The 20,318-nt window shown below is 44.3% G+C and overlaps 1 protein-coding gene across 9 annotated transcripts in view; it reads right to left on the reverse strand.

Annotated features, from left to right (window-relative positions):
• Positions 1–20,318, reverse strand: part of PIP5K1C (phosphatidylinositol-4-phosphate 5-kinase type 1 gamma) — a 90,975-nt gene that overhangs the window by 53,756 nt on the left and 16,901 nt on the right. For all 9 annotated transcript variants that reach the window (XM_039349484.1, XM_039349476.1, XM_039349480.1 and 6 more), the window contains one exon: positions 1,123–1,154. In XM_039349484.1, the coding sequence (XP_039205418.1) occupies positions 1,123–1,154 (32 nt within the window). The remainder of the gene's footprint in view (positions 1–1,122; positions 1,155–20,318) is intronic.

Genomic DNA, 20,318 nt, shown 5'->3' on the forward strand with positions numbered 1-20,318 from the left:
CCCACGGCCGAGAATGTACACTATGACCCTCCTCAAAATGGATGAACTACAGCAATAGTGAACAAAAACCTAGCAAGAGGTTTTATAGAGCCGGCCAAATGCCAGGTGGGGGCTCCGGTGTTGCGTTGACACATTCATTCATTCATTCAAGACCACTCCTGGGGGGGAAGTCGCTTGCCTAAAGAACCTGGAGAAGCTAGTGCTCAAAATCTTTTCTAAATACTCTGATTAACGTGCTCTACGGGAAATCGCTTGCTTTATTTAAAAAAAACAAAATCTTCCCACAGGCATATAACTGTACTGCTACGACAAAGTATGGAACCCATAGATCCAGAGAAGTGTGGATTTCTACAGAAATTGTTATTACAAATGGACAACCATTTGTCTGAAATGGTATAGGGCAGGGGTAGGCAACCTTGGCTCTTTTATGACTCGTGGACTTCAACTCCCAGAATTCCTGAGCCAGCATGGCTCAGCTTGGAAACCTCTCCCTTTCCCCTCAGCATGGCTGGCTCAGGAATTCTGGGAGTTGAAGTCCACGAGTCATAAAAGAGCCGAGGTTGCCTGCCCCTGGTATAGGGTCTTCTGCATGTAGCGGGGGCTGGAGAAGAAGACTTCCAGGGTAACTTCCAACTTTTATTATTATTATTATTGTTGTTGTTGTTGTTGTTGTTGTTGTTGTTGTTGTTGATCATCTCACAGTCAGCCACATGTTCAGACTGGATTTGGCATTTTTGCCTACCTATCGAGTCCTTACCAAGGAGCTGGGATGGGTAGACGTGGATGTTTGATGGTATTACAGATATCATCGCAGGATGGAGGCAGTTCCTAGTAAGATGACGATTTCTGTAATACCATCAAACATCCACATCTGCCTATCCCAGGTCCTTGGTAAGGACATTATTATTATTATTATTATTATTATTATTATTATTAATAATAATAATAATAATAATAATACATTCAGAGAAATAGCCTATTTCTGTTAACTTTTAATTTATTTACTAGAACTGTTTCTAATGGAATATAAAGAGTATATAAAACTGTATTTCCAAAAGCAGCTAATAATGTACCTGGAACACATAAAAACTGAAAACATAACAAATAAATGCAAATTTTTACCTCTGTTAGAATTGCCTTCTTCAAAGCCAGCCCTGAAAAAATAAGAACATGGTGAGGAGGTAAACACAGAAACATGCTGTTTTTACAGTCCCATTCCTAACCTAGGTAGAAGCTTTGGGATAAAGGCTGCCAGGAACCAGGGCTTCCCTCTGTCCTTCTTACAGGAAACTTCCAAATCTGAAATCAAAACTTTCCCTTTAAAAATTCATTTTGTCCAACTCAAAATGATCAGGGTTTGATTTCCTTTTCTCCATCTTTATGCATGTGTACAAGTGGATATGCACAATATTTCAACTCTCGGCTATTTCAAATTCAATATAGCCGATTCAAATTTGAAAATGAACTGTTCCAACCTTGCTAGAATGTTCCGGCATTATTCCGACCAGACCCGTTGTGTTCCAAGCTGCGCTTTGAAGTTGGAATATTTCCAGTGTAGTTGGAATGTATGAGCAATGAAACATTATGCACATCACGTTGTTTGCTTATAAATAGCCTCTATTAAAGATAATGGGATTTTCTTCAATAAAACAGAGAGATGTGGGCTGGAAATTTTATGGAGTAGAAATTTTCCTTCAAAGGTTCTCCACTTCAGGCAAGTTTGGCAATTTCAAAGCCGGACAGAATTTGCTACCAATAAAGGAGAATATTTGTAGCAGGATTGAAAGGAGAGGTCTTGGGTGTTCTCTGAATTTGGCTGTTTTCTTGCAGATGTTTCATTACCCAAATTAGGTAACATCATCTAGTCTGGGTAATGAAACTACTGCAAGAAAACAAACAAGCTCAGGAAACACCAAGGACCCCTCACAGAATTTGCTTTTCCAGGTGACTGTTCTAAAAGAAAGTTTGAAACATGGCTGTCTCCCCCTTGCCCCAAATAATATAGCCCATGTCTTTGAACAGACTATAGATCAGGGGTCTTCAAACTTGGCCCTTCGATGACTTGTGGACTTCAACTCCCAGAATTCCTCAGCCAGACACGCTGATTGAGGAATTCTGGGAGTTGAAGTCCACAAGTCATCAAAGGGCCAAGTTTGAAGACCCCTGCTATAGATACTGCGATGAATATGGTAATCAGAATTATATTCATTTGCATAGGAAAAATATTCCTATTCAACGTCTTTTGGAACAGCCACATCCCTGTAAGTAAACAAACCAGATTACTTGGGTAGCTTTCCAACCTCGCCAAGTTGTCATATTCAAGCAATCAAATTCCATCTCAATTGCTCCACCTACATTTTCGTACGAACCTTAATAAGGCCAACAACGACTCTGAATAACAAAACTCATCTCTCCACCCAGAAAAATCGGCATTCCCAAAAGAAGTCTCACTGTCCTTCATCCAACATTTATTTGTTTATGCCAGATTACCCATCTTACCTATCATAACTCTGGGAGGCTCAAAACATCACAATAAAATCAAAGGAAACAATGAAACCAACACCATCCCAAAGTCTTAGTTTTCCAACAAAACAAACTTAAGACTCGTGATTCCTCTCTGTCTAATACAGGTTGTCCTTGATTTACGACCACAGTTGGGATTAGAATTTCCGTTGCTAAGTGAGGCGGTTGTTTTAAGTGATTTTTATAACCCTTTTTTTGACGTGGTTGTTAACTGACTCACCGCAGTTGTTTAGGTGAATTATGTGGTCGTTAAATGAATCTGGCTTCTTCCATTGACTTGGCTTGTCAGAAGCCAGCTGGGAAGGTTGCAAATGGGTCATGTGACCCCAGGATACTGCAAATGTCATAAAGACCCGCTGTTGCTAACTGCCCGAATTTTGTTCACTGTAGGCATGGGAAAGCTGTGAGGGTCGCAAGTGCAAGGACCAGTCATAAATCACTTTTTTCAGCGCCACTGTAAATTTTAATAGTCACTAAGCCAGACATGTCAAACATAAGGCCCGGGGGCCGGATGCGCCCACGAAGTGGTTTCATGTGGCCCGCGAAGCCATCCTGGAAACAGTGAGGGAACGGCCCCCGCTGCCTTGGCCCTGCCCCAGGCCAGCCGGGAGCCAATGTACAATTTTGTGGTGGCCATCTATGGTGAAACGCATTCAGTCTTAGCTCCACAAGGCCGTCTGGAAACAGCGAGGAACCAGCCCCTGCCGTGTTGGCCCCGCCCCCTGGGTGCATGCTGGGGAGGTGTCACCCTTTGTGAGGAATGAAGAAATGGACCATGCCTTGGCACTTGTCCCAGTCCCACCCCCTTCGGCCAGAGACCCTCAGGTCTGTCCCACTCCTGTCCAGGCCCCCCATAGGCACCCTTGACGCGAACGATGTGGAGCTGGCCATGCCCACCCAGTAGGCTGCACCCACCCTGCCCACACAGCCCCCCCCCGAGGGCAACCGCAATGCTGATGTGGCCCTCAATGAAATTGAGTTTGACACCCCTGCACTAAGCGAATAGCTGTACAGCCAAGACACAACATATCAGACTTCAGAATTCTGAACTGTGCCGTTTTAAAATACGGTTTTGGGTACCCCAGAATGAGTGGATTTTCTTTTCGTTTTAATCTTTTGGAGGGTGGGGAAGCCAAGGGCAAAAATTGGTAATCCTTGAATATTTAAAGCATTGATTCCGTGATATCCCCTGAACCACCCCCTGTGAAAAAAAAAAAAAAAAGCAGATGGATTTTCCCACTGAAGAAACAGATGTTTTTTTCCTGTTTCGGTTTAGTTTAAAGGGCAAAATAAGCGCCTTAAGCCTCTGAAAGGCTTAAGATTCCCATTTGCCCTTTAAAAAAAAAAAAACTACAAAAATAGGAAAATAGGCCAAAGATTTCAGCTCTGCCCATTCCAGCAAGACTTTTGTATTATCAGGTACACACCTTCTCTCTAGGCAGGACACAAAAGCAAACTGCAGCCCCAAAGCCAAACAAACTACCACCCTAATTATGTTTAATTCATTATTTGGAGAAATTACCAGTCCTTTTCGCAGTCTTTTCTCTCAAGACTAAACTATCCGGTTCGAGAAGACCAAACCGGGTTTCATCCACTGCACAGAAAAAAAAAAGCTGCTGCCGAGAGTCTTTTTAAATTCATCCCTCTAAAACAGGGGTGTCAAACTCAATTTCATTGAGGGCCGCATCAGCATTGCGGTTGTCCGGGGAGGGGGGTAGCCAGGGGGGGCGGCCTACTAGGTGGGCATGGATGGAGTGGGTGTGGCCTACTGGGTGGGCATGGCCAGCTCTACATCATTTGCGTCAAGGGGGCCTATGGGGGGGGACAGATCTGAGGGTCTCTGGCAGAAAGGAGTGGGACCAGGGCAGAGCCCATCAAGCCGGATATGTGAAGTAGGCGAGGGCCATTTGCTGGCCACTTCCAGGCGATGGTGCATTTCTTCATTCCTCACAAAGGGTGACACCTCCCTGGTACGCACCCAGGGGGCGGGGCCGACACGGCAGGGGCTGGTTGCTCGCTGTTTCCAAACGGCCTTGTGGAGCTAAGACTGAATGCGTTTCAGCATAAATGGCCACCACAAAATTATACATTGGCTCCCGGCCAGCCTGGGCCAGGACCAAGGCAGCGGGGGCCGTTCCCTCACTGTTTCCAGGATGGCTTCGCGGGCCACATGAAACCACTTCGCGGGCCGCATCTGGCCCCCGGGCCTTGTGTTTGGCATGTCTGCTCTAAAAACAAATTGTTGTTAAGTGTGATATCATGTGATTGCGGCTTGCAATCTCCTTCACTGGGGAAGTCAGCTGGGAAGGTTGCAAATGGAAGCTGCCACCTTTTTTTAATGCGTGCCACACACATAACAACAGACAAAGCTTCCATCACTACGGTCTTCCGTCTTGACTCTTTTGACCACACCCTGCAGATACCTCTGATCAACTAGGACAGTGGTTCTCAACCTGTGGGTCAGGATCCCATTTGGGGTCGAACGACCATTTCACGGGGGTCGCCAAACAAGTCTGTCCACCATTTTTTCCCCCTTTTCTTTGGCCATGCCCCTGGCACCCGGTGATGTATAAGTGGTTGGGGGTCACCACAACATGGGGAACTATATTATGGGGTTGCGGCATTAGAAAGGTTGAGAACCACTGAACTAGGACATATCAAAAGCATGATGTCACGTGATGTTGTGCGACATATTCAAACTTTTTCCCCCAGGTGGGTGCGGTTTTGTGATGCGTCCGGCCTGCGGGCCTGCAGTTTGACACCTCTGAACTAGAAGGTAGGCTGTTAAATGCCAGTGTGTTCTAAGCCATGATTTAAAACGGTGAACCACCTCACTGTAACTTTAGAGAGAAAAGTGGTGCATGCTAAAAATAGTAAATTAACAGATGACATGTCATCATCCCCTGTGTTTATTCTGCTCCTCCTTCAGGATGTCTGCAGCCCATGCAAGTTACACAAGGCCAGCATTGTTAAGCACTATCTTTTAATTTAACTTCCTCAATAAGAGAGTAACTTAGCCTGCCTCTGATTGACAAAAGCTCCTTGTTGACAATTCCATGGGGTCTTTAATTCCCAGCCAAGAATTCTATTTGATTTTTGCCGTAATTATCAAGGCAAGAAGGAAGTCATACAGGAAGCGGGATTTCACAGGCGGCAAGTTTTTCCTGGCATACGAAGAACCGGCGCACAAACAGCACAGCCACAAGGAAACGGAGAGCGGTCCTCAGCTGCAGGATATTCACAGCCGTCCATCGTGAGGATGAGAAACCTTTCAAGGGATAAGGCCTTCCTCCATTGCTACAGGAAGGTTCCAAGGCAAAATGTGTGAGCTGAGCTCTGAGCTCTTTTCCTGTACCGGTTCCAGAGCTGGGGATTAGTGGCAACATTGAGGCTAATTAATCCAAGCAGCTTAATTTGCAAGTAATAAAGTTCCTGAGCCAGGCACAGCTCAGGCAGGTGAGCAATAAAGCCCCAGAAGGGCCTAATTGGCTACTTTGGGAGGAGAACAAAAAAAAAAACGGCAAAAAGAATTTCTGCATGCTTTCACTTTAAAGAGCCAAGACACTATCCAATTTGAAAGACAAATATAGGTTTAAAAGAAAAAAAAAAGTAAACTCCTCATTGAGTATCTGCTGGGAGTTGCCATTAATCCTGAGGTAAGGGGGTGCTTATCTCCTTAAGAAGGTCACACGTGGCCTAGCTTGGGGGGGGGGGAGGAGAGGAAGCAAGTCCTAATTTTATGCCAGCCAGGCAATTCTGTACTGGTAGTCCTCGACGTACGACACCAATCGAGCCCAAACTTTATGTTGCTACGTGAGACATTTGTTCAATGAATTTTGCCCCTTTCTTGACAACACAGTTGTTAAGTGAATCGCTGCAGTTGTCAAGTTAACAACACGGTTCTTAAGTGAATCTGGTCTTTCCCCATTGGCTTTGCTTGTCAGAATGTCTCAAAAGATTGAACACACGACCCTGGGACACTGCGACCATCATAAATACGAGTCAGTTGCAAACTGTCTGAATTTCATGTGGCTCCGGGGATGCTGCAACGGTCGTTAAGTGTGAAAAATGGTCCCCTTTTTCAGTAATGTTGTAATTTTCAACAGTCACTAAATGAACTGTTGTAAGTCGAGGACTGCCTGCATTGGTGGGGAAGGCCTTAGCAGGATAGGACTCCTGTGTGTAAACAGAGATATGGATATTCAGCTCTACGTGGGTTTCATGACTGAACGAGCAATAGGCATAAGAATCAGGTACAGCAAATCCTCAACGTACGACTGTTCATTTAACAACCGTTCAAAGTGACGATAGTCCTAACTTCAGGCTACTTAGGACCCAGATTTGAAGTTCCGACAGCGCCTTCTCCCCATTGCAGACACACAATTGAACCTTGGGCACTGAACAACACAGGGATATTTACAGCCATCTGCAGTGTCCCACAGTTACATGACTGTGTTTTATGATAGTTGTGCCAAAAACCAGCACTTATTTCCAATTTTCCCCAAAACCGCACCCATAGCGAACCACTGGTTCACTTAACGACTGCTTTATGACCGCCATATTGGCTTAATTAAAGTGGTACCTGGAAAAATACTGGTCCGACAAAGGATGTGTATAAAAAGCAGATGGCCCAACAAAAATGTGGGTTTGTTTTGCTTACAAGACAACTCTTAAATTTAGGATGGCCAGACATCCTGTTCCCAGCTCTGCACATGATATATTACTAACTGCCTGTCACATGGTATATCTCAATTGCTTAACACTTGATATATTGCTGATTGCTAAAAACATTCCAATGTAAACGAGGAGCTATCGATTATAGATCTGTCTAGTAGTTTTTCTATGTTAGAATAAGGACCTATAGAATGTAATGTGACCCGAAAATAACCCCCGCCAGAAAGGCTTATAAAAGTGGTCATCAAAGTACAATCTGAGTTCAGACTGTTTAAGCCAGGATGGCTCTCTGAACCTGCATGCAATAAACTTCCCTTTCCTGAAAGAGCTGATTCAAGTCTTTGATTTCTACAACATTTTCTGGTGCATTGGCCGGGAAAAGCTTGAGTGAGGCGATATTTCGCTGAGGACGGCTGGACCCTTCGGACCTGCTGGTAAGCCATCTCTGAACAATTCTCCAGGCGCCATGGGGGTGTGTTTCCTCCAGGAGACAGCTGTGGCTTCTCAGCAGAGCCGACCGTACTGAAGGCCAGTCCAAGAACCCTTTGGGAAAGGAAAGGAAGTCTGAACCAACTCCTGGCCAGGATGGGTGTAGCTACAAGGCAGGCGAGTATGTGTTTAAAGTAATGGTACCTATCTCACTTGAAGATAGAAGAGGGGGCCTGATCACTCCCCTGGACTCGGGACGGCGATCCTAATGAAGTCCGTGTTAGGTTGTGTGGGTGGTTAAGCCAGTGCATTCCCTACTAGTGACCGCCGGCGCTGTAGGTCATTGGCAGTGTGTTAGGATGGGGGGGCATAGTATGGATGTGGGGTGGCCCCCAGAGGGGACTTTTAAGAAAACTATCCTAACCAATTTCAGTATATAGATCAGTGGGGGGATGCAGTAGCAGGACGAGCTGATGAGTTATTGCAATGTCAAGCTGAAATGGTTCATTTGTGTGTGGCTAGACCCAAAGGAAAAAAAGCTTCAAGTACAAACTAAAAGAGTGAAAGATGTGAAGATTTCAGAAACTAAGGTCTCAGATGCTAAGAAGGAGATAAGGATGGAGGTAGAGGAGTTGATTCTCAGACCTCCTCCCTATGTTCCACCTTATCCCCCTCCCCCCCAGTGCCGGCTGTGGCAGAGCCAGCAGCCGCTCTGACGGAGGAAGGGCTGATTGCCCCTGCTGTGTCAGAAGAAAGGCAGCCAGCTGTGAGACGAAAACAGAAAGGGGGAGGCTGTCAGCCCCCAAGGAGGAAGGGGATTTGGAAGGTCTCTCTGTAAATGTAAGGGGAGAAGCAAGTAAAGAGGAGCAATTGTTGAATATTTTGTTGACTCCCGAGGAAAGGGAGAAGTGGAAGGCTGCTGTTAGGCAGTGTTTGAAGGATAGGTTGCTGGCTGTGCGGGATATACAGCCAGAGATGGAAGCCAGGGCACCAGAAAAGGACCCTGAATGGAATACACAAAATCCAGCACACATGACTTTGTTAAAGGAATCTCAGAATTTAGTAGTAGAGGCTCTTTGCAAGGCTGGAAAGCCTTCAGTGAATGTGTTAAAGCCGTCTTTTGTGATGCAGGAGGCAGATGAAAGTCCGGAAAGTTTTTTTTTGCAAAGGCTGATTGAGGCTTATGAGCTTTATACACAGGTTGATCCAAGGAGTGCAGACAATGTGCGAATGTTGAATGAGAGGTTCATAGCACAGAGTTATGAAGATATAAGAAAGAAGTGGAGAGGTTAGAAGGAGCATTAGGAAAGAACACTACAGAATTGTTGGAGGTGGCTAGGAAAGTGTTTGTTAATAGGGATAAGGTGGAAAAACAGGAAAGAGATGCTAGAATGCATAAGAAAACTGAGTTGTTGGCTGTGGAATTGCAAGGAGGGAGGTCATTGGCAAAGAGAATGTCCAAGAGAATGTCCAAGAAGGCAGATGCGAGGTAGAGGTTGGAGAGGAAGAGAAGGCAGAGGATGTGGAGGTGTTGGCAGTGGGCCCCCCATGCACTCCCCCTTCATGGGTAGAGGGCAGAGAGGGGGTCCAGGGATGGTAAGAGATGGTCTGAGGAATGTAGGAGATGGTTTGAGGAATGTGACAGATGAAAATAGAAATAGGGAGATTGAAGGAATTGGATTGGCAGGAACTAACTGGTCGGATTGACGGGGACCTGGCTTGGAGAAAGCCCCCCCTGAGCCATTGGTTACTTTAGATATAGGGGGCAAACAGACAACGTTTTTGGTGGATACTGGAGCAGGAAGATCAGTTGTGGATTTGAAAGCAGAGTCTTTGTGTGTGAAGTAAATATGACTGTTACTAACCTCAAGAGAAAAGAAGATACAAAAAAATATATAACCTCACTCTGTTTGTCTGGCCAACAAACAAAGTGAAGAAAGATGTGTTTGTTTATTTATTTATTTATTTTTTCTCCCTCTTGAGAACAGCCCAAAGTTACCTGCTCAGGCAGGAAATCCTATACCATTTTCTTGCCTATTCTGCTCTCTCCCTTTGGCAAATGTTAGTGTGTTAATGCCTTTTCAAACTCTATCTGCAGACACAACCCCCTTTCCCCCCCTGCTTTTTTTTCTGGCTGTGTTGCTTTGAGAGGGAGAGAGATAGAGAGAGATAGAGAGAGAGGAGAAAGGGGAGGGGTTGATCTTTTTAACTTTTTCCCTGCTTAGAATTCAGGTTTGAGAAAGGTTGGGTGGTTGTGAAAATTTAATGCCCACTTTTGCAGTTTTTCTATTCAAAAGAGGAGTCAGTAATTGTTGGACAATTTTTTTGGGAAATTTTTGAGTTTAAATTGTTTAATATCAACCAAAAGAGTTTGCTTAGATTTGTAAATGTTCTCCCTATTTAATGGAAATTTAATGGAAATCTGTTTCCATCTGAATGGAATTTGATTAAATTGGGATTTGACTAACTTTATATTAAAAGCAATACTAGAGTTTAGGAAAAAAAAAAACTTTCAGTAACTCAGAATATCTTATTAAACTTGTTTATTTTTTGTGTGAAGTTAGAACGAAGTTGAGAAAAATTTTGGGATTATAAATAGCTATGCTGTTTTGAGTAAAGATTTGTATGCAAAACTGTTAGAAAAAGAGCTTGTGTTAATAAATGCAAACAGGGTTTGGTGAGCTCTCCTTTGTTGGTTCCTTGCTAGGTAATTTATTTATAAACAAGGACAAAGGTTGGAGGAGGTTTTGGCCCAGAAGTGTGTGCATAGGGGGGGGGGAAGGCAGCCAGTGGCATTTTTATCTAAAATTGACATTTGGGGACATCTTGGTGGTTAGCATTTCTTATCAAGGGTGGACAATTTTAATCAGGAAGCCTTGGTATACACTTGTTCATAGCAAAGTGGTTTTCAGTTGTGGATTTGAAAGATGCTTTTTTTCACGATTCCTATTCACAAGGCTAGCCAGCCGTTGTTTGCTTTTGAATGGGAGGGAGAACAAAAGAATGCCTTTAGGGAAAGAATGTTGCCTTGGGGGTGTTAACTCAACAATTAGGACAGTGGCAACGCCCGGTGGCTTACTTATCTAAGCAATTAGATGGGGTTGCCCAAGGCTGGTCACACTGCCTGAAGGTTCTTGCTGCTATAGCAGTCCTTTTATAGGACTGTAATAAATTGACCTTCTCATGTCCCATAAGTGTCCACACCCCTCATGCAGTTCATTCTATCTTGGATAATAAAGGGTATTTGTGGATCAGCAGTCAAAGGCTTTTTAAGTATCAGGCGATGATGATTGAAAATCCTCAAGTGAAATTAGTGGTGTCTAACCGGCTAAACCCTGCCACCCTATTGCCCACAGAAGTGGATTCAGAACACAACTGCTTGCTGCCCTGAATTGGTATACAGACAGTTCGAGTTACATGAAGGATGGGAGGAGGGTTTCTGGATATGCGATTGTGAATGATGAGGAAGTGGTGGAAAGTAGTCCGCTAGGAGCAAACTGCAGTGCTCAAGTGGCAGAATGGTGGGCATTAATTAGAGCATTGGAAAGAGCTGAAGGGGAAACTTTAAATGTTTGGACTGATAGTAAATATGCTTTTCTAACTCTGCATGCTCATGGTGCTGTGTATAAGGAGAGGGGATTCAGGGATTCGGCTGGCAAACATGGGTTACATGGACACTTGATAAAGCATCTTCTCGATGCAGTACAAAAGCCAGCAAAGGTTTCAGTTATGCATTGTAAAGGGCCATCAGGGGGGAGTATGGGGGAACTGAATAAGCAAGTGGAAAAACTTAGGAATTATGTTGTTGAACAAACACCTCCTAAACTAATAACAAGATGTCATCCCTTTAAACCAGGGGATAAGGTGTGGGTAAAACATTGGAGACATGAACAACTGGAGGGGAGATGGAAAGGACCTTATGAAGTAATAATGGCCTCTCCTTTAGCAATAAAGATTGCAGAATCTAAATCTTGGATTCACTGGACCAGAGTTAAAGCAGCTGCAGAACCTCTGTGGACAGTGAACAGGGACCCCAAGGTTCCCACCAAACTCACTCTTAAAACGTGTTTAGTATGTTTAATGAATATTTTATTGTTTGTAAACCAGATATTGTATTAGCACAAGTGTATCCTGCACATATATCTATGGCTGCCTGGCTGAAATTCAACCCCCTGCTAAGCCACACCCGGAAGCTGGCTTTCTACGCACGGGAGAAGAAAGGATGAAAGGCTTCCTTCTGCTTTATATAGTACTGTTGTTGCATGTAATAATGTTTGTCTTTCTAATTTAGGCCAATGGAGCAAGCCAGAAGAAGCTCCACGCCTTATCCAATCTTATGCTATAGGCACGGGCACTTGTAAAGGTCAACCCCTATTGGATTTTCCCCAGAATGCTGGAATGGTAGCTGGCCTCATCCTTGTCAATTTCCCCAAGCATTTGACAGAATAGTTAAAGAAGCCTGTATTACAAGACCACCTGTCAATCCCGAAGCCTGTCAGTATGTTGGGTATATTCTTAGGAAAGGCATATGTGTAAAGGCCCCATATAAGAAGCCTCCTCCTCCTGTTACTCTGGAGTGTGGGCCTCCCTTATTCTGGGGATGGGAGCGGGTCACCCTAGTCTCGCAGTTGAAGACGGGATGGAAGGGGACTTGCATCGTACATGTTATCCCGGTGGAATTTGGAGTAACTATCCAAAGACCCCCGAGGAAGCGCCCAGAGAGAAAACAAAGTAGAAGGTCCCATCAGAATAAGGATATGCCCCATCCATTGGAGTCAAGGATGCAATATAATTTGTGGGTCCAATTGGCTAAACTAGCCAACACAACTGATTTTTGCCTTTCTGAAGCATATGACATGGAAAATTTGCTGTCCACATGTTTAATACCAGTGTGTGTTCCAGTCACAGCAGCTAAGGAATTCAGTCACATACTCCTAACGTTGCCATTCCAGAAGACTTACACAATGTGCACATGTCACAGGGTGTAAGCAGAATATACCTTCACCTCATTGCCTGAAAGTGAGCCAAGAAAAGCTAAATTGCACATCTTTCCAAACAGTGTCTTTTGGGTATGCAAACATATGGTTACCTAAAGGGTGGTTCTTCACATGTGGGAATTCCAGAGACAAGAGTATAACACCATACATACATCAGACCCAAGTGTTATGGAATGAAACTTATCTGCATAGATGAGATAAGTCTCATCAGGGGGGAATAAAGTGGTACCTGGAAAAATACTGGTCCGACAAAGGATGTGTATAAAAAGCAGATGGCCCAACAAAAATGTGGGTTTGTTTTGCTTACAAGACAACTCTTAAATTTAGGATGGCCAGACATCCTGTTCCCAGCTCTGCACATGATATATTACTAACTGCCTGTCACATGGTATATCTCAATTGCTTAACACTTGATATATTGCTGATTGCTAATAACATTCCAATGTAAACGAGGAGCTATCGATTATAGATCTGTCTAGTAGTTTTTCTATGTTAGAATAAGGACCTATAGAATGTAATGTGACCCGAAAATAACCCCCGCCAGAAAGGGTTATAAAAGTGGTCATCAAAGTACAATCTGAGTTCAGACTGTTTAAGCCAGGATGGCTCTCTGAACCTGCATGCAATAAACTTCCCTTTCCTGAAAGAGCTGATTCAAGTCTTTGATTTCTACAACATTTTTCACTTAACGACTGCTTTATGACCGCCATATTGGCTTAATGACTGCTGCAAAAAAGCTCGTAAAGTTGTCGTGAGTTATGACTGTGATGGGCAGGCTTCATTACGGTCGTACCTCGAGGACTGCCTGCAGTGAGGAGAAAAAAATGGCCATTGAGCACATCGTGCAATTGGATCCGGACCCATCCAGACCAGCCCTTCTGCAGCGGTGGATGCTTGTCTATATATTTACGAAATTTATTCACCGCTCATTTCTCTGCCCTATGACTCTGCATGGATTTCAACAACATTATAAAAGATTAAAACAGTAAGATCGTAAATACATTAAAATTAACAAAGAAATAGCTAAGATAGCTGGGGGAGGGGGGGAATCTTCTAATCCAGTACAGGTAGTCCTCAACTTACGGCCATAATTGGGCCTAACATATCTGTGGCTAGGCGAAACACTGAAGTGAATTTGCTCCATTTTACAACCTTTCCTGCCGCAGTTGTTAAGTGAATCATGGCAATTGTTAAGTTTGTAACACGGCTGTTAAACGAATCTGGCTTCCCCGTTGACTTTTCTTATAAGAAGGTCACAAAAGGGGACCACGTGACCTCAAGGTATGGCCACCGTCATAAATATGAACCAGTTGCCAAGCGTCTGAATGTTGATCACCATGACCATGGTGATGCTGCAACGTTCTTAAGTGTGAAAAAGGTCATAAGTCACTTTTCTCAGTGCCCTTGTAACTTTGAAGGGTCACTAAATGAACTGTTGTAAGTCGAGGACCACCTGTAACTGCCTCCAGGAATGACAGGATGACCTGGGCCCCAGGCCAATCAGCAGAGCCAGGTTACAAGGCCTTTAGGAAGGCCCGAAGGATGGGGGCAGATCTCACCTGGGTGGGATGTTCCATAGGAAGAGACCGAAGGTCAGCTGAAGCCTGGAATTCAACATCTCCAACAGCATTTCTGGGGTACTCATTGCCCGACCCCCTAGAGACCCCCCCCTTTTACAGCCATGGGCCCATTGTAATGCACCCTGCTGTAACTTGGGGATGAGACAAGATCCACGATGAGAGTCCAGCAGACCAGACCAACTGGAAGCACAGCAGCCACTTCGGCAGAACTGGTTATTGCCTAATTTTGATTACATCCTGATTGATATATAGAGACCAGTTTCTTAATAGAGTATTAATTTATGAATAATGAAACAGGACAAGCACAATGGCAAGAGTTTTTGGTGGACTGAAGTGCCCTCAAGAAGAATTACAAACTAAAGTTAAAGAAGATAAAACGCTAACAGTGTTAATGACAGTATTAACAGAAGTCATTCACAAAAAAATTATTCATCTGAGTAGGCATTCTGATACCAGGAGAAGTGAATGTGTGACTAAGAAGCCTTTATCCCAAATTAAGACACACATATATAGAATTGAAGGCCTTGAGGAGCTGAAATTTAGGCTAACAGTTAGGGGTAGGCAACCTTGGCTCTTTTATGACTTGTGGACTTTGACTCCCAGAATTCCTGAGCTCAGGAATTCTGGGAGTCGAAGTCCACGAGTCATAAAAGAGCCAAGGTTGCCTACCCCTGGGCTAACTTGTGCTAGGCTGAGTTATGTATCCTCCCAGGAAGATTGAACTCTTCCCACTGTTTACTGGGAGAACTTTCAATGGAAGGGGATAGAAAAGAGAGATCAAATAAATACATCTCCTACAAAACCCATGGACACATTACTTCTAGAGCAGTGCTTCTCAACCTTTTTAATGCCGCGACCCCAACTGGTCATAAGTCGAGGACTGCCCACCCGGTCATAAGTCAAGGACTTTCCCTGCCAGGGAGCGCCGCGCATGCATGGTGCCGCCCCCTGCACTGGCCGAGGCGTAGCTGGCAAGGGGCAGCGCAGGCCGACCACCAGCTGGGCCACCAGCTGGCCCAGCCCAAGGGAGGTAAGGCACCCGCCGGGCCCCACGTGCATCAGCAACCCTCCCTGCGCCCGCCGGCCTCCCACCTCCCACCCCTGGCCCTCTTTTACTTACATTTTTAGTAGTTGCTCAGCAGGGAGGGGTGGAAGCTTCCAGACAGCTCACCTTCGCTGCAGACAACTTGCAGCACCATTTGCAGAATGGGACTTTTGGAGGGCTCAGCAGGGCAGAGACAGCCTGGACAATTCCTATTGGCTTTTGAAAGCCAATGGAATTAGACTCTATTCAAGGGAGTCTATTCTATTGGCTTTCAAAAGCCAATAGAATAAAAGGGAGTAGCACAGCTAAGGAAAAGGGGGGGGAAATGGCGGACTGCGTTGTTTGGCGACCCCTGTGAAATGGTCGTTCGACCCCAAATGGGGTCCCGACCCACAGGTTGAGAACCACTGTTCTAGAGAGTGTGAGGATAGGGACCAGATCCAAATTACAATGCCAATAGGTCAGGTTAAAGAAAGCAATAATAAGGCATCCATAAAAAGGAAAAATAAGACAGGAAAAATAAGATCTGCCCCAGAACAGGCTCAACCGAGTATGTCAAGGTTCTTTTTTCCATGCACACCATGTCTAATTTGCTCTTCACTCACAATCATGCAGGCTTTTGAAAGCCAATAGAATTAGACTGAGAGTCTATTCTATTGGCTTTCAAAAGCCAATAGAATAAAAGGGAGTAGCACAGCTAAGGAAAAGGGGGGGGAAATGGCGGACTGCGTTGTTTGGCGACCCCTGTGAAATGGTCGTTCGACCCCAAATGGGGTCCCGACCCACAGGTTGAGAACCACTGTTCTAGAGAGTGTGAGGATAGGGACCAGATCCAAATTACAATGCCAATAGGTCAGGTTAAAGAAAGCAATAATAAGGCATCCATAAAAAGGAAAAATAAGACAGGAAAAATAAGATCTGCCCCAGAACAGGCTCAACCGAGTATGTCAAGGTTCTTTTTTCCATGCACACCATGTCTAATTTGCTCTTCACTCACAATCATGCAGAAGAGAGATGGTAACAAGGACCAATGACTGTTCTCCCTATAAAGCCTGAACTGCTAAGGGCACAAACAGCATCATTGGGACATTTAAGATATAGTTTTGGAACAATCTGTTCTGTAAACATCTTCTCTGCGCCGTTGTATTGTGATCACAAATCCAGGCTGAGGTCAAGATGCAAAGTTTAAACCAAATGCTGGAAAAATAAGGTATACAGAAAAGCAATTCCTTGGAAAAAGTGTTACCAAGACACAGGCACAAGTAACGTAAGGAAGGACTCCAATATTGATATCTGACAGTATTTCAAGGTATAAAATCAGAATACGTAACATTAAGTTTCTGAATACAGGTAATCCTTGACTTACAACAGTTCATTTAGTGACCATGCGAAGTTACAGCGGCACTGAAAAAAGTGACTTTAAGGCCGTTTTTTCAGACCATTGCAGCGTCCCTATGGTCACGTGATCAAAATTCAGACGCTTGGCAACTGACTCATATTTATGACAGTTGCAACGTCCCGAGATCATGTGATCCCCTTTTGGGACCTTCTGACAAGCAAAGTCAATGGGGGAGCCACAATTCACTTAACAACCGTGTTACTAACTTAACAACTGCAGTGACTCACTTATCAACTGTGGCAAGAAAGGAAATTGGGCAAAATTCACTTAACTGTCTTGCTTAGCAACAGACATTTTGGGCTCCATTGTGGTCATTAAGTCGAGGACTACCTGTAATGAAGTATGGCTCCTTAGAATCTGAAATGTTTTTCCCGTGCTATAACAACTCATTACATTATTAGGATTCTTCTTGAACTCTGGGCTAAATTTCATGAGGACATCCTCCTTGAAGTGTAGCCATCTGAAAGGAACTAAGGGTGTAGATCTGTGGGGGCGAACCTATGACACCTGTCAAAGGTGAGACTCCACAACATTCTGGGTGACCTGCCAGTGTTCACCAACACCCGGCAACAACCGCTCTCGAAACCATGCCCCATTCTTGTGCAATTTTCAGAGGCTGCGTGAAAATGGAGTGGGTTATCACACAGCCTCTGAACTCTCTAGATCGGGGGTCCCCAATCCCTGGTCTGGGAACCAGTACCGGGCCACAGCATGCCAGCAACCAATCCACACAAACAAAGCCCCATCCGCGGGATGCAGGCAGCACACAAAACCACACCCCTCCGGTCCGCGGAAAAACCTCTCTCCACGGAACCAGTCCCTGGAACTCAAAAGGTTGGGGATCTCTGCTCTAGATGTCATGCTGTCGCGTGGCCTCCAGACTCTCCGAAAATCGCGCAAAAATGGGGTGTGCTTTTGCAGAGTTTTCAGAGGCTGCAGCAGCCACACCGGTGCATTCTCCGAAGCTGCTTCAAAACCGAAGGCCTCACACAACACGGAGTTGCCTCAAGCAGGCTGCAGGGGCCTGTCAACGGAAAGAGAACACTGCCTGAAGGCAAGTGGCCTGTGGCCGACCCTGGGGAATCGCACACACAATTGGACTGTATTTTAAAAAAATAATACGTGAAGAATTATCTTTTGTTCAGGGGTGTGTCTGTGTGTGACATGCCAAAAGTCAAGTGAGGCATTTTCAGTATTTTTGACAGGTTAGTAACACGGTTGTTAAGTGAACTTGGTGTTCCCCATTGACTTTGCTTGTCAGAAGATCATAAAAGGTGATCACATGAGCCCCCAGGACACTGCAACCACCCTAAATATGAGCCAGTTGCCAAGCATCCAAATTTTGACCACGTGATGATGGGGATGCTGCAATCGTTGTGTGAAAAATGGTCATAAGTCCCTTTTTTCGGTGCCATTGTAACTTAGAATGGTCACTAAATGAACTGTTATAAGTTGAGGACCACCTGTATAACCCCCCCCCCAAAATGTTGCATAGGAACATAGGAAAGCTGCTGAAGCCCTTTGATAATTTTAACTCTGCTGACCCGTCTACTGACCCATCACTACAGGTAATCCTCAACTTACGACCAGTTACGTAGCAACCAGTAAATTTCGATGGCCGCTCCCTTCCACAGTCATGTGACCAGATTTTTCAGAGTTTTTGCTGAAAACCAGCATTTATTTACTTTGGGAGGGGGGGGGAAGTGTACCATTGGTTCCCTTAACGATCGCCACAAAAAAGTCATAAAATCGAGTCAGTTACATGGATGACCCACTTTACCAGTATCTCGACTTACAACTCTGATGGGCAAGCTCTAGTACAGTCGTGACGGCAGGACAAGAAGCAACGGGTGGAAACTAACCAAGGAGAGAAGCAATCTAGAACTAAGGAGAAACTTCCTGACAGTTAGAACAATTAACCAGTGGAACAACCTGCCTCCAGAAGCAGTAAATGCTCCAACACTGGAAGTTTTTAAGAAGAGACTGGACAGCCATTTGTCTGAAATGGTATAGGGTTTCCTGCCTGAGCAGGGGGTTGGATTAGATGACCTCCAAGGTCTCTTCCAATTTATTATTATTGTTGTTGTTGTTATTATTATTATCTGTATTATCTATTCTGAGATGCGACAATCAAAACAGCGTACCGTTTCCCAGATGTGGCTGCCCCACTGATTAACTAATGGCACTACAATATCGGCATCTCTTTCTTCAATACTGTTTCTTATTAACGCTGTTGTTGGCCTTTTTTTTTTTCACAGAGGATACAGACTGTGCTGACACCTTTATCGAACTGTTTACCATTACTCCCAGACCTTGGTCCTCATTAATCATCGCTAGCTCTGATCCCATTAGATCAGTGTTTCTCAACCTTGACAATTTTAAGGCATGTGGACTTCAACTCCCAGAATTCCACAGCTGGCTGTGGAATTCTGGGAGTTGAAGTCCACATGCCTTAAAATTGTCAAGGTTGAGAAACACTGCATTAGATCCCCTCAGCCGTCTTCACTCAGCAGGCTATTCCTTATCCTGCTGGACAGCTCCCTCCCATTTTGCTGGAACAAGCCTGCTCTGCTTTTCTACACGTCTTGTCTGCTCAGGTTTTCCCGAATGTTTGCTTTACGGTTTTAATACATTACATCTGGCAGAAATTTTGGCTCCTTCTGGGGTGGTTGTTGACTGCCCTGATATATTAAGATGAGAGGTGACTTTAAAAGACTTAATTTTCCAACCAAAATTACTATTATGGTTCATTGCATAGTCAGATATATGGACTGGGGTTTGTTTATTAGTTTTTTTTTTCTCAACTCTTTACCTCTCTCAGCGATTTGGCATTTTTATCCAGCTATCTACTGAATCCTTCCCAGTGATCTGGAATAGGCAGATGATTATTTAAATTGATATGCTGTCCATCTCATTAAGCCACGATCTTGGCAGTTTACAAAATCATAAATAAGAATATAAAACAAAGTGTTAAAACATTAAGCATTAAAAGTCAAGAACATTAAAATTAACCATTTTCACTGGATAAAAAGGACCAACACATAAAAGAAAGTGGAGGTGGAACCAAAGTTTTTCAAACTTGGCAACTTTACTAAGGGTGGAGGAAAAAAAAGATCATAAAAATGGGCATGACCCACTTAACAACCGACTTGCTCAGAAATGAAAATTCTGATCCCAACTGTGGTCACAAGCTGAGGATTACCTGTACAAATTGTAAAACATTAAAAAAAACAACACAACACATAAAAGAGTGTGGGCTGCCCACAAATGCATACGAGTAGTCCTCAACTTAACAATCATTCATTCAGTGACCATTCAAAGTTACAACAGCGCTGACAAAAGTGACTTATGGCCATTTTCACACTTACGACTGTTGCAGTATCCCCAGGGCCACTTGGTCAAAATGTGGATGCTTGGCAACCAGTTCATACCAGCATATATCCTAATATTATAAAGCAGGGCTTTTCAACCTTTTCACCCATTGTACCACTTTTAGGATATGGCAACATCCGAATACCACCAGTCGCCTAGCAAGGTGTAAAAAACTTGACCCCCCCCAAAAAAAGGGGGGGGAAAGTGATAAAGTACAGGTAGTCCTCAACTTACAACAGTTCGCTTAGTGACTGTTTGAAGTTACAATGGCACTGAAAAAAGTGCCCCCCAAGACACAG

This window comes from Crotalus tigris, unplaced genomic scaffold (genome assembly GCF_016545835.1).
Source record: "Crotalus tigris isolate CLP2741 ecotype Arizona unplaced genomic scaffold, ASM1654583v1 scf7180000018278.843604, whole genome shotgun sequence".
NCBI classification, from domain to species: Eukaryota; Metazoa; Chordata; class Lepidosauria; order Squamata; family Viperidae; genus Crotalus; species Crotalus tigris.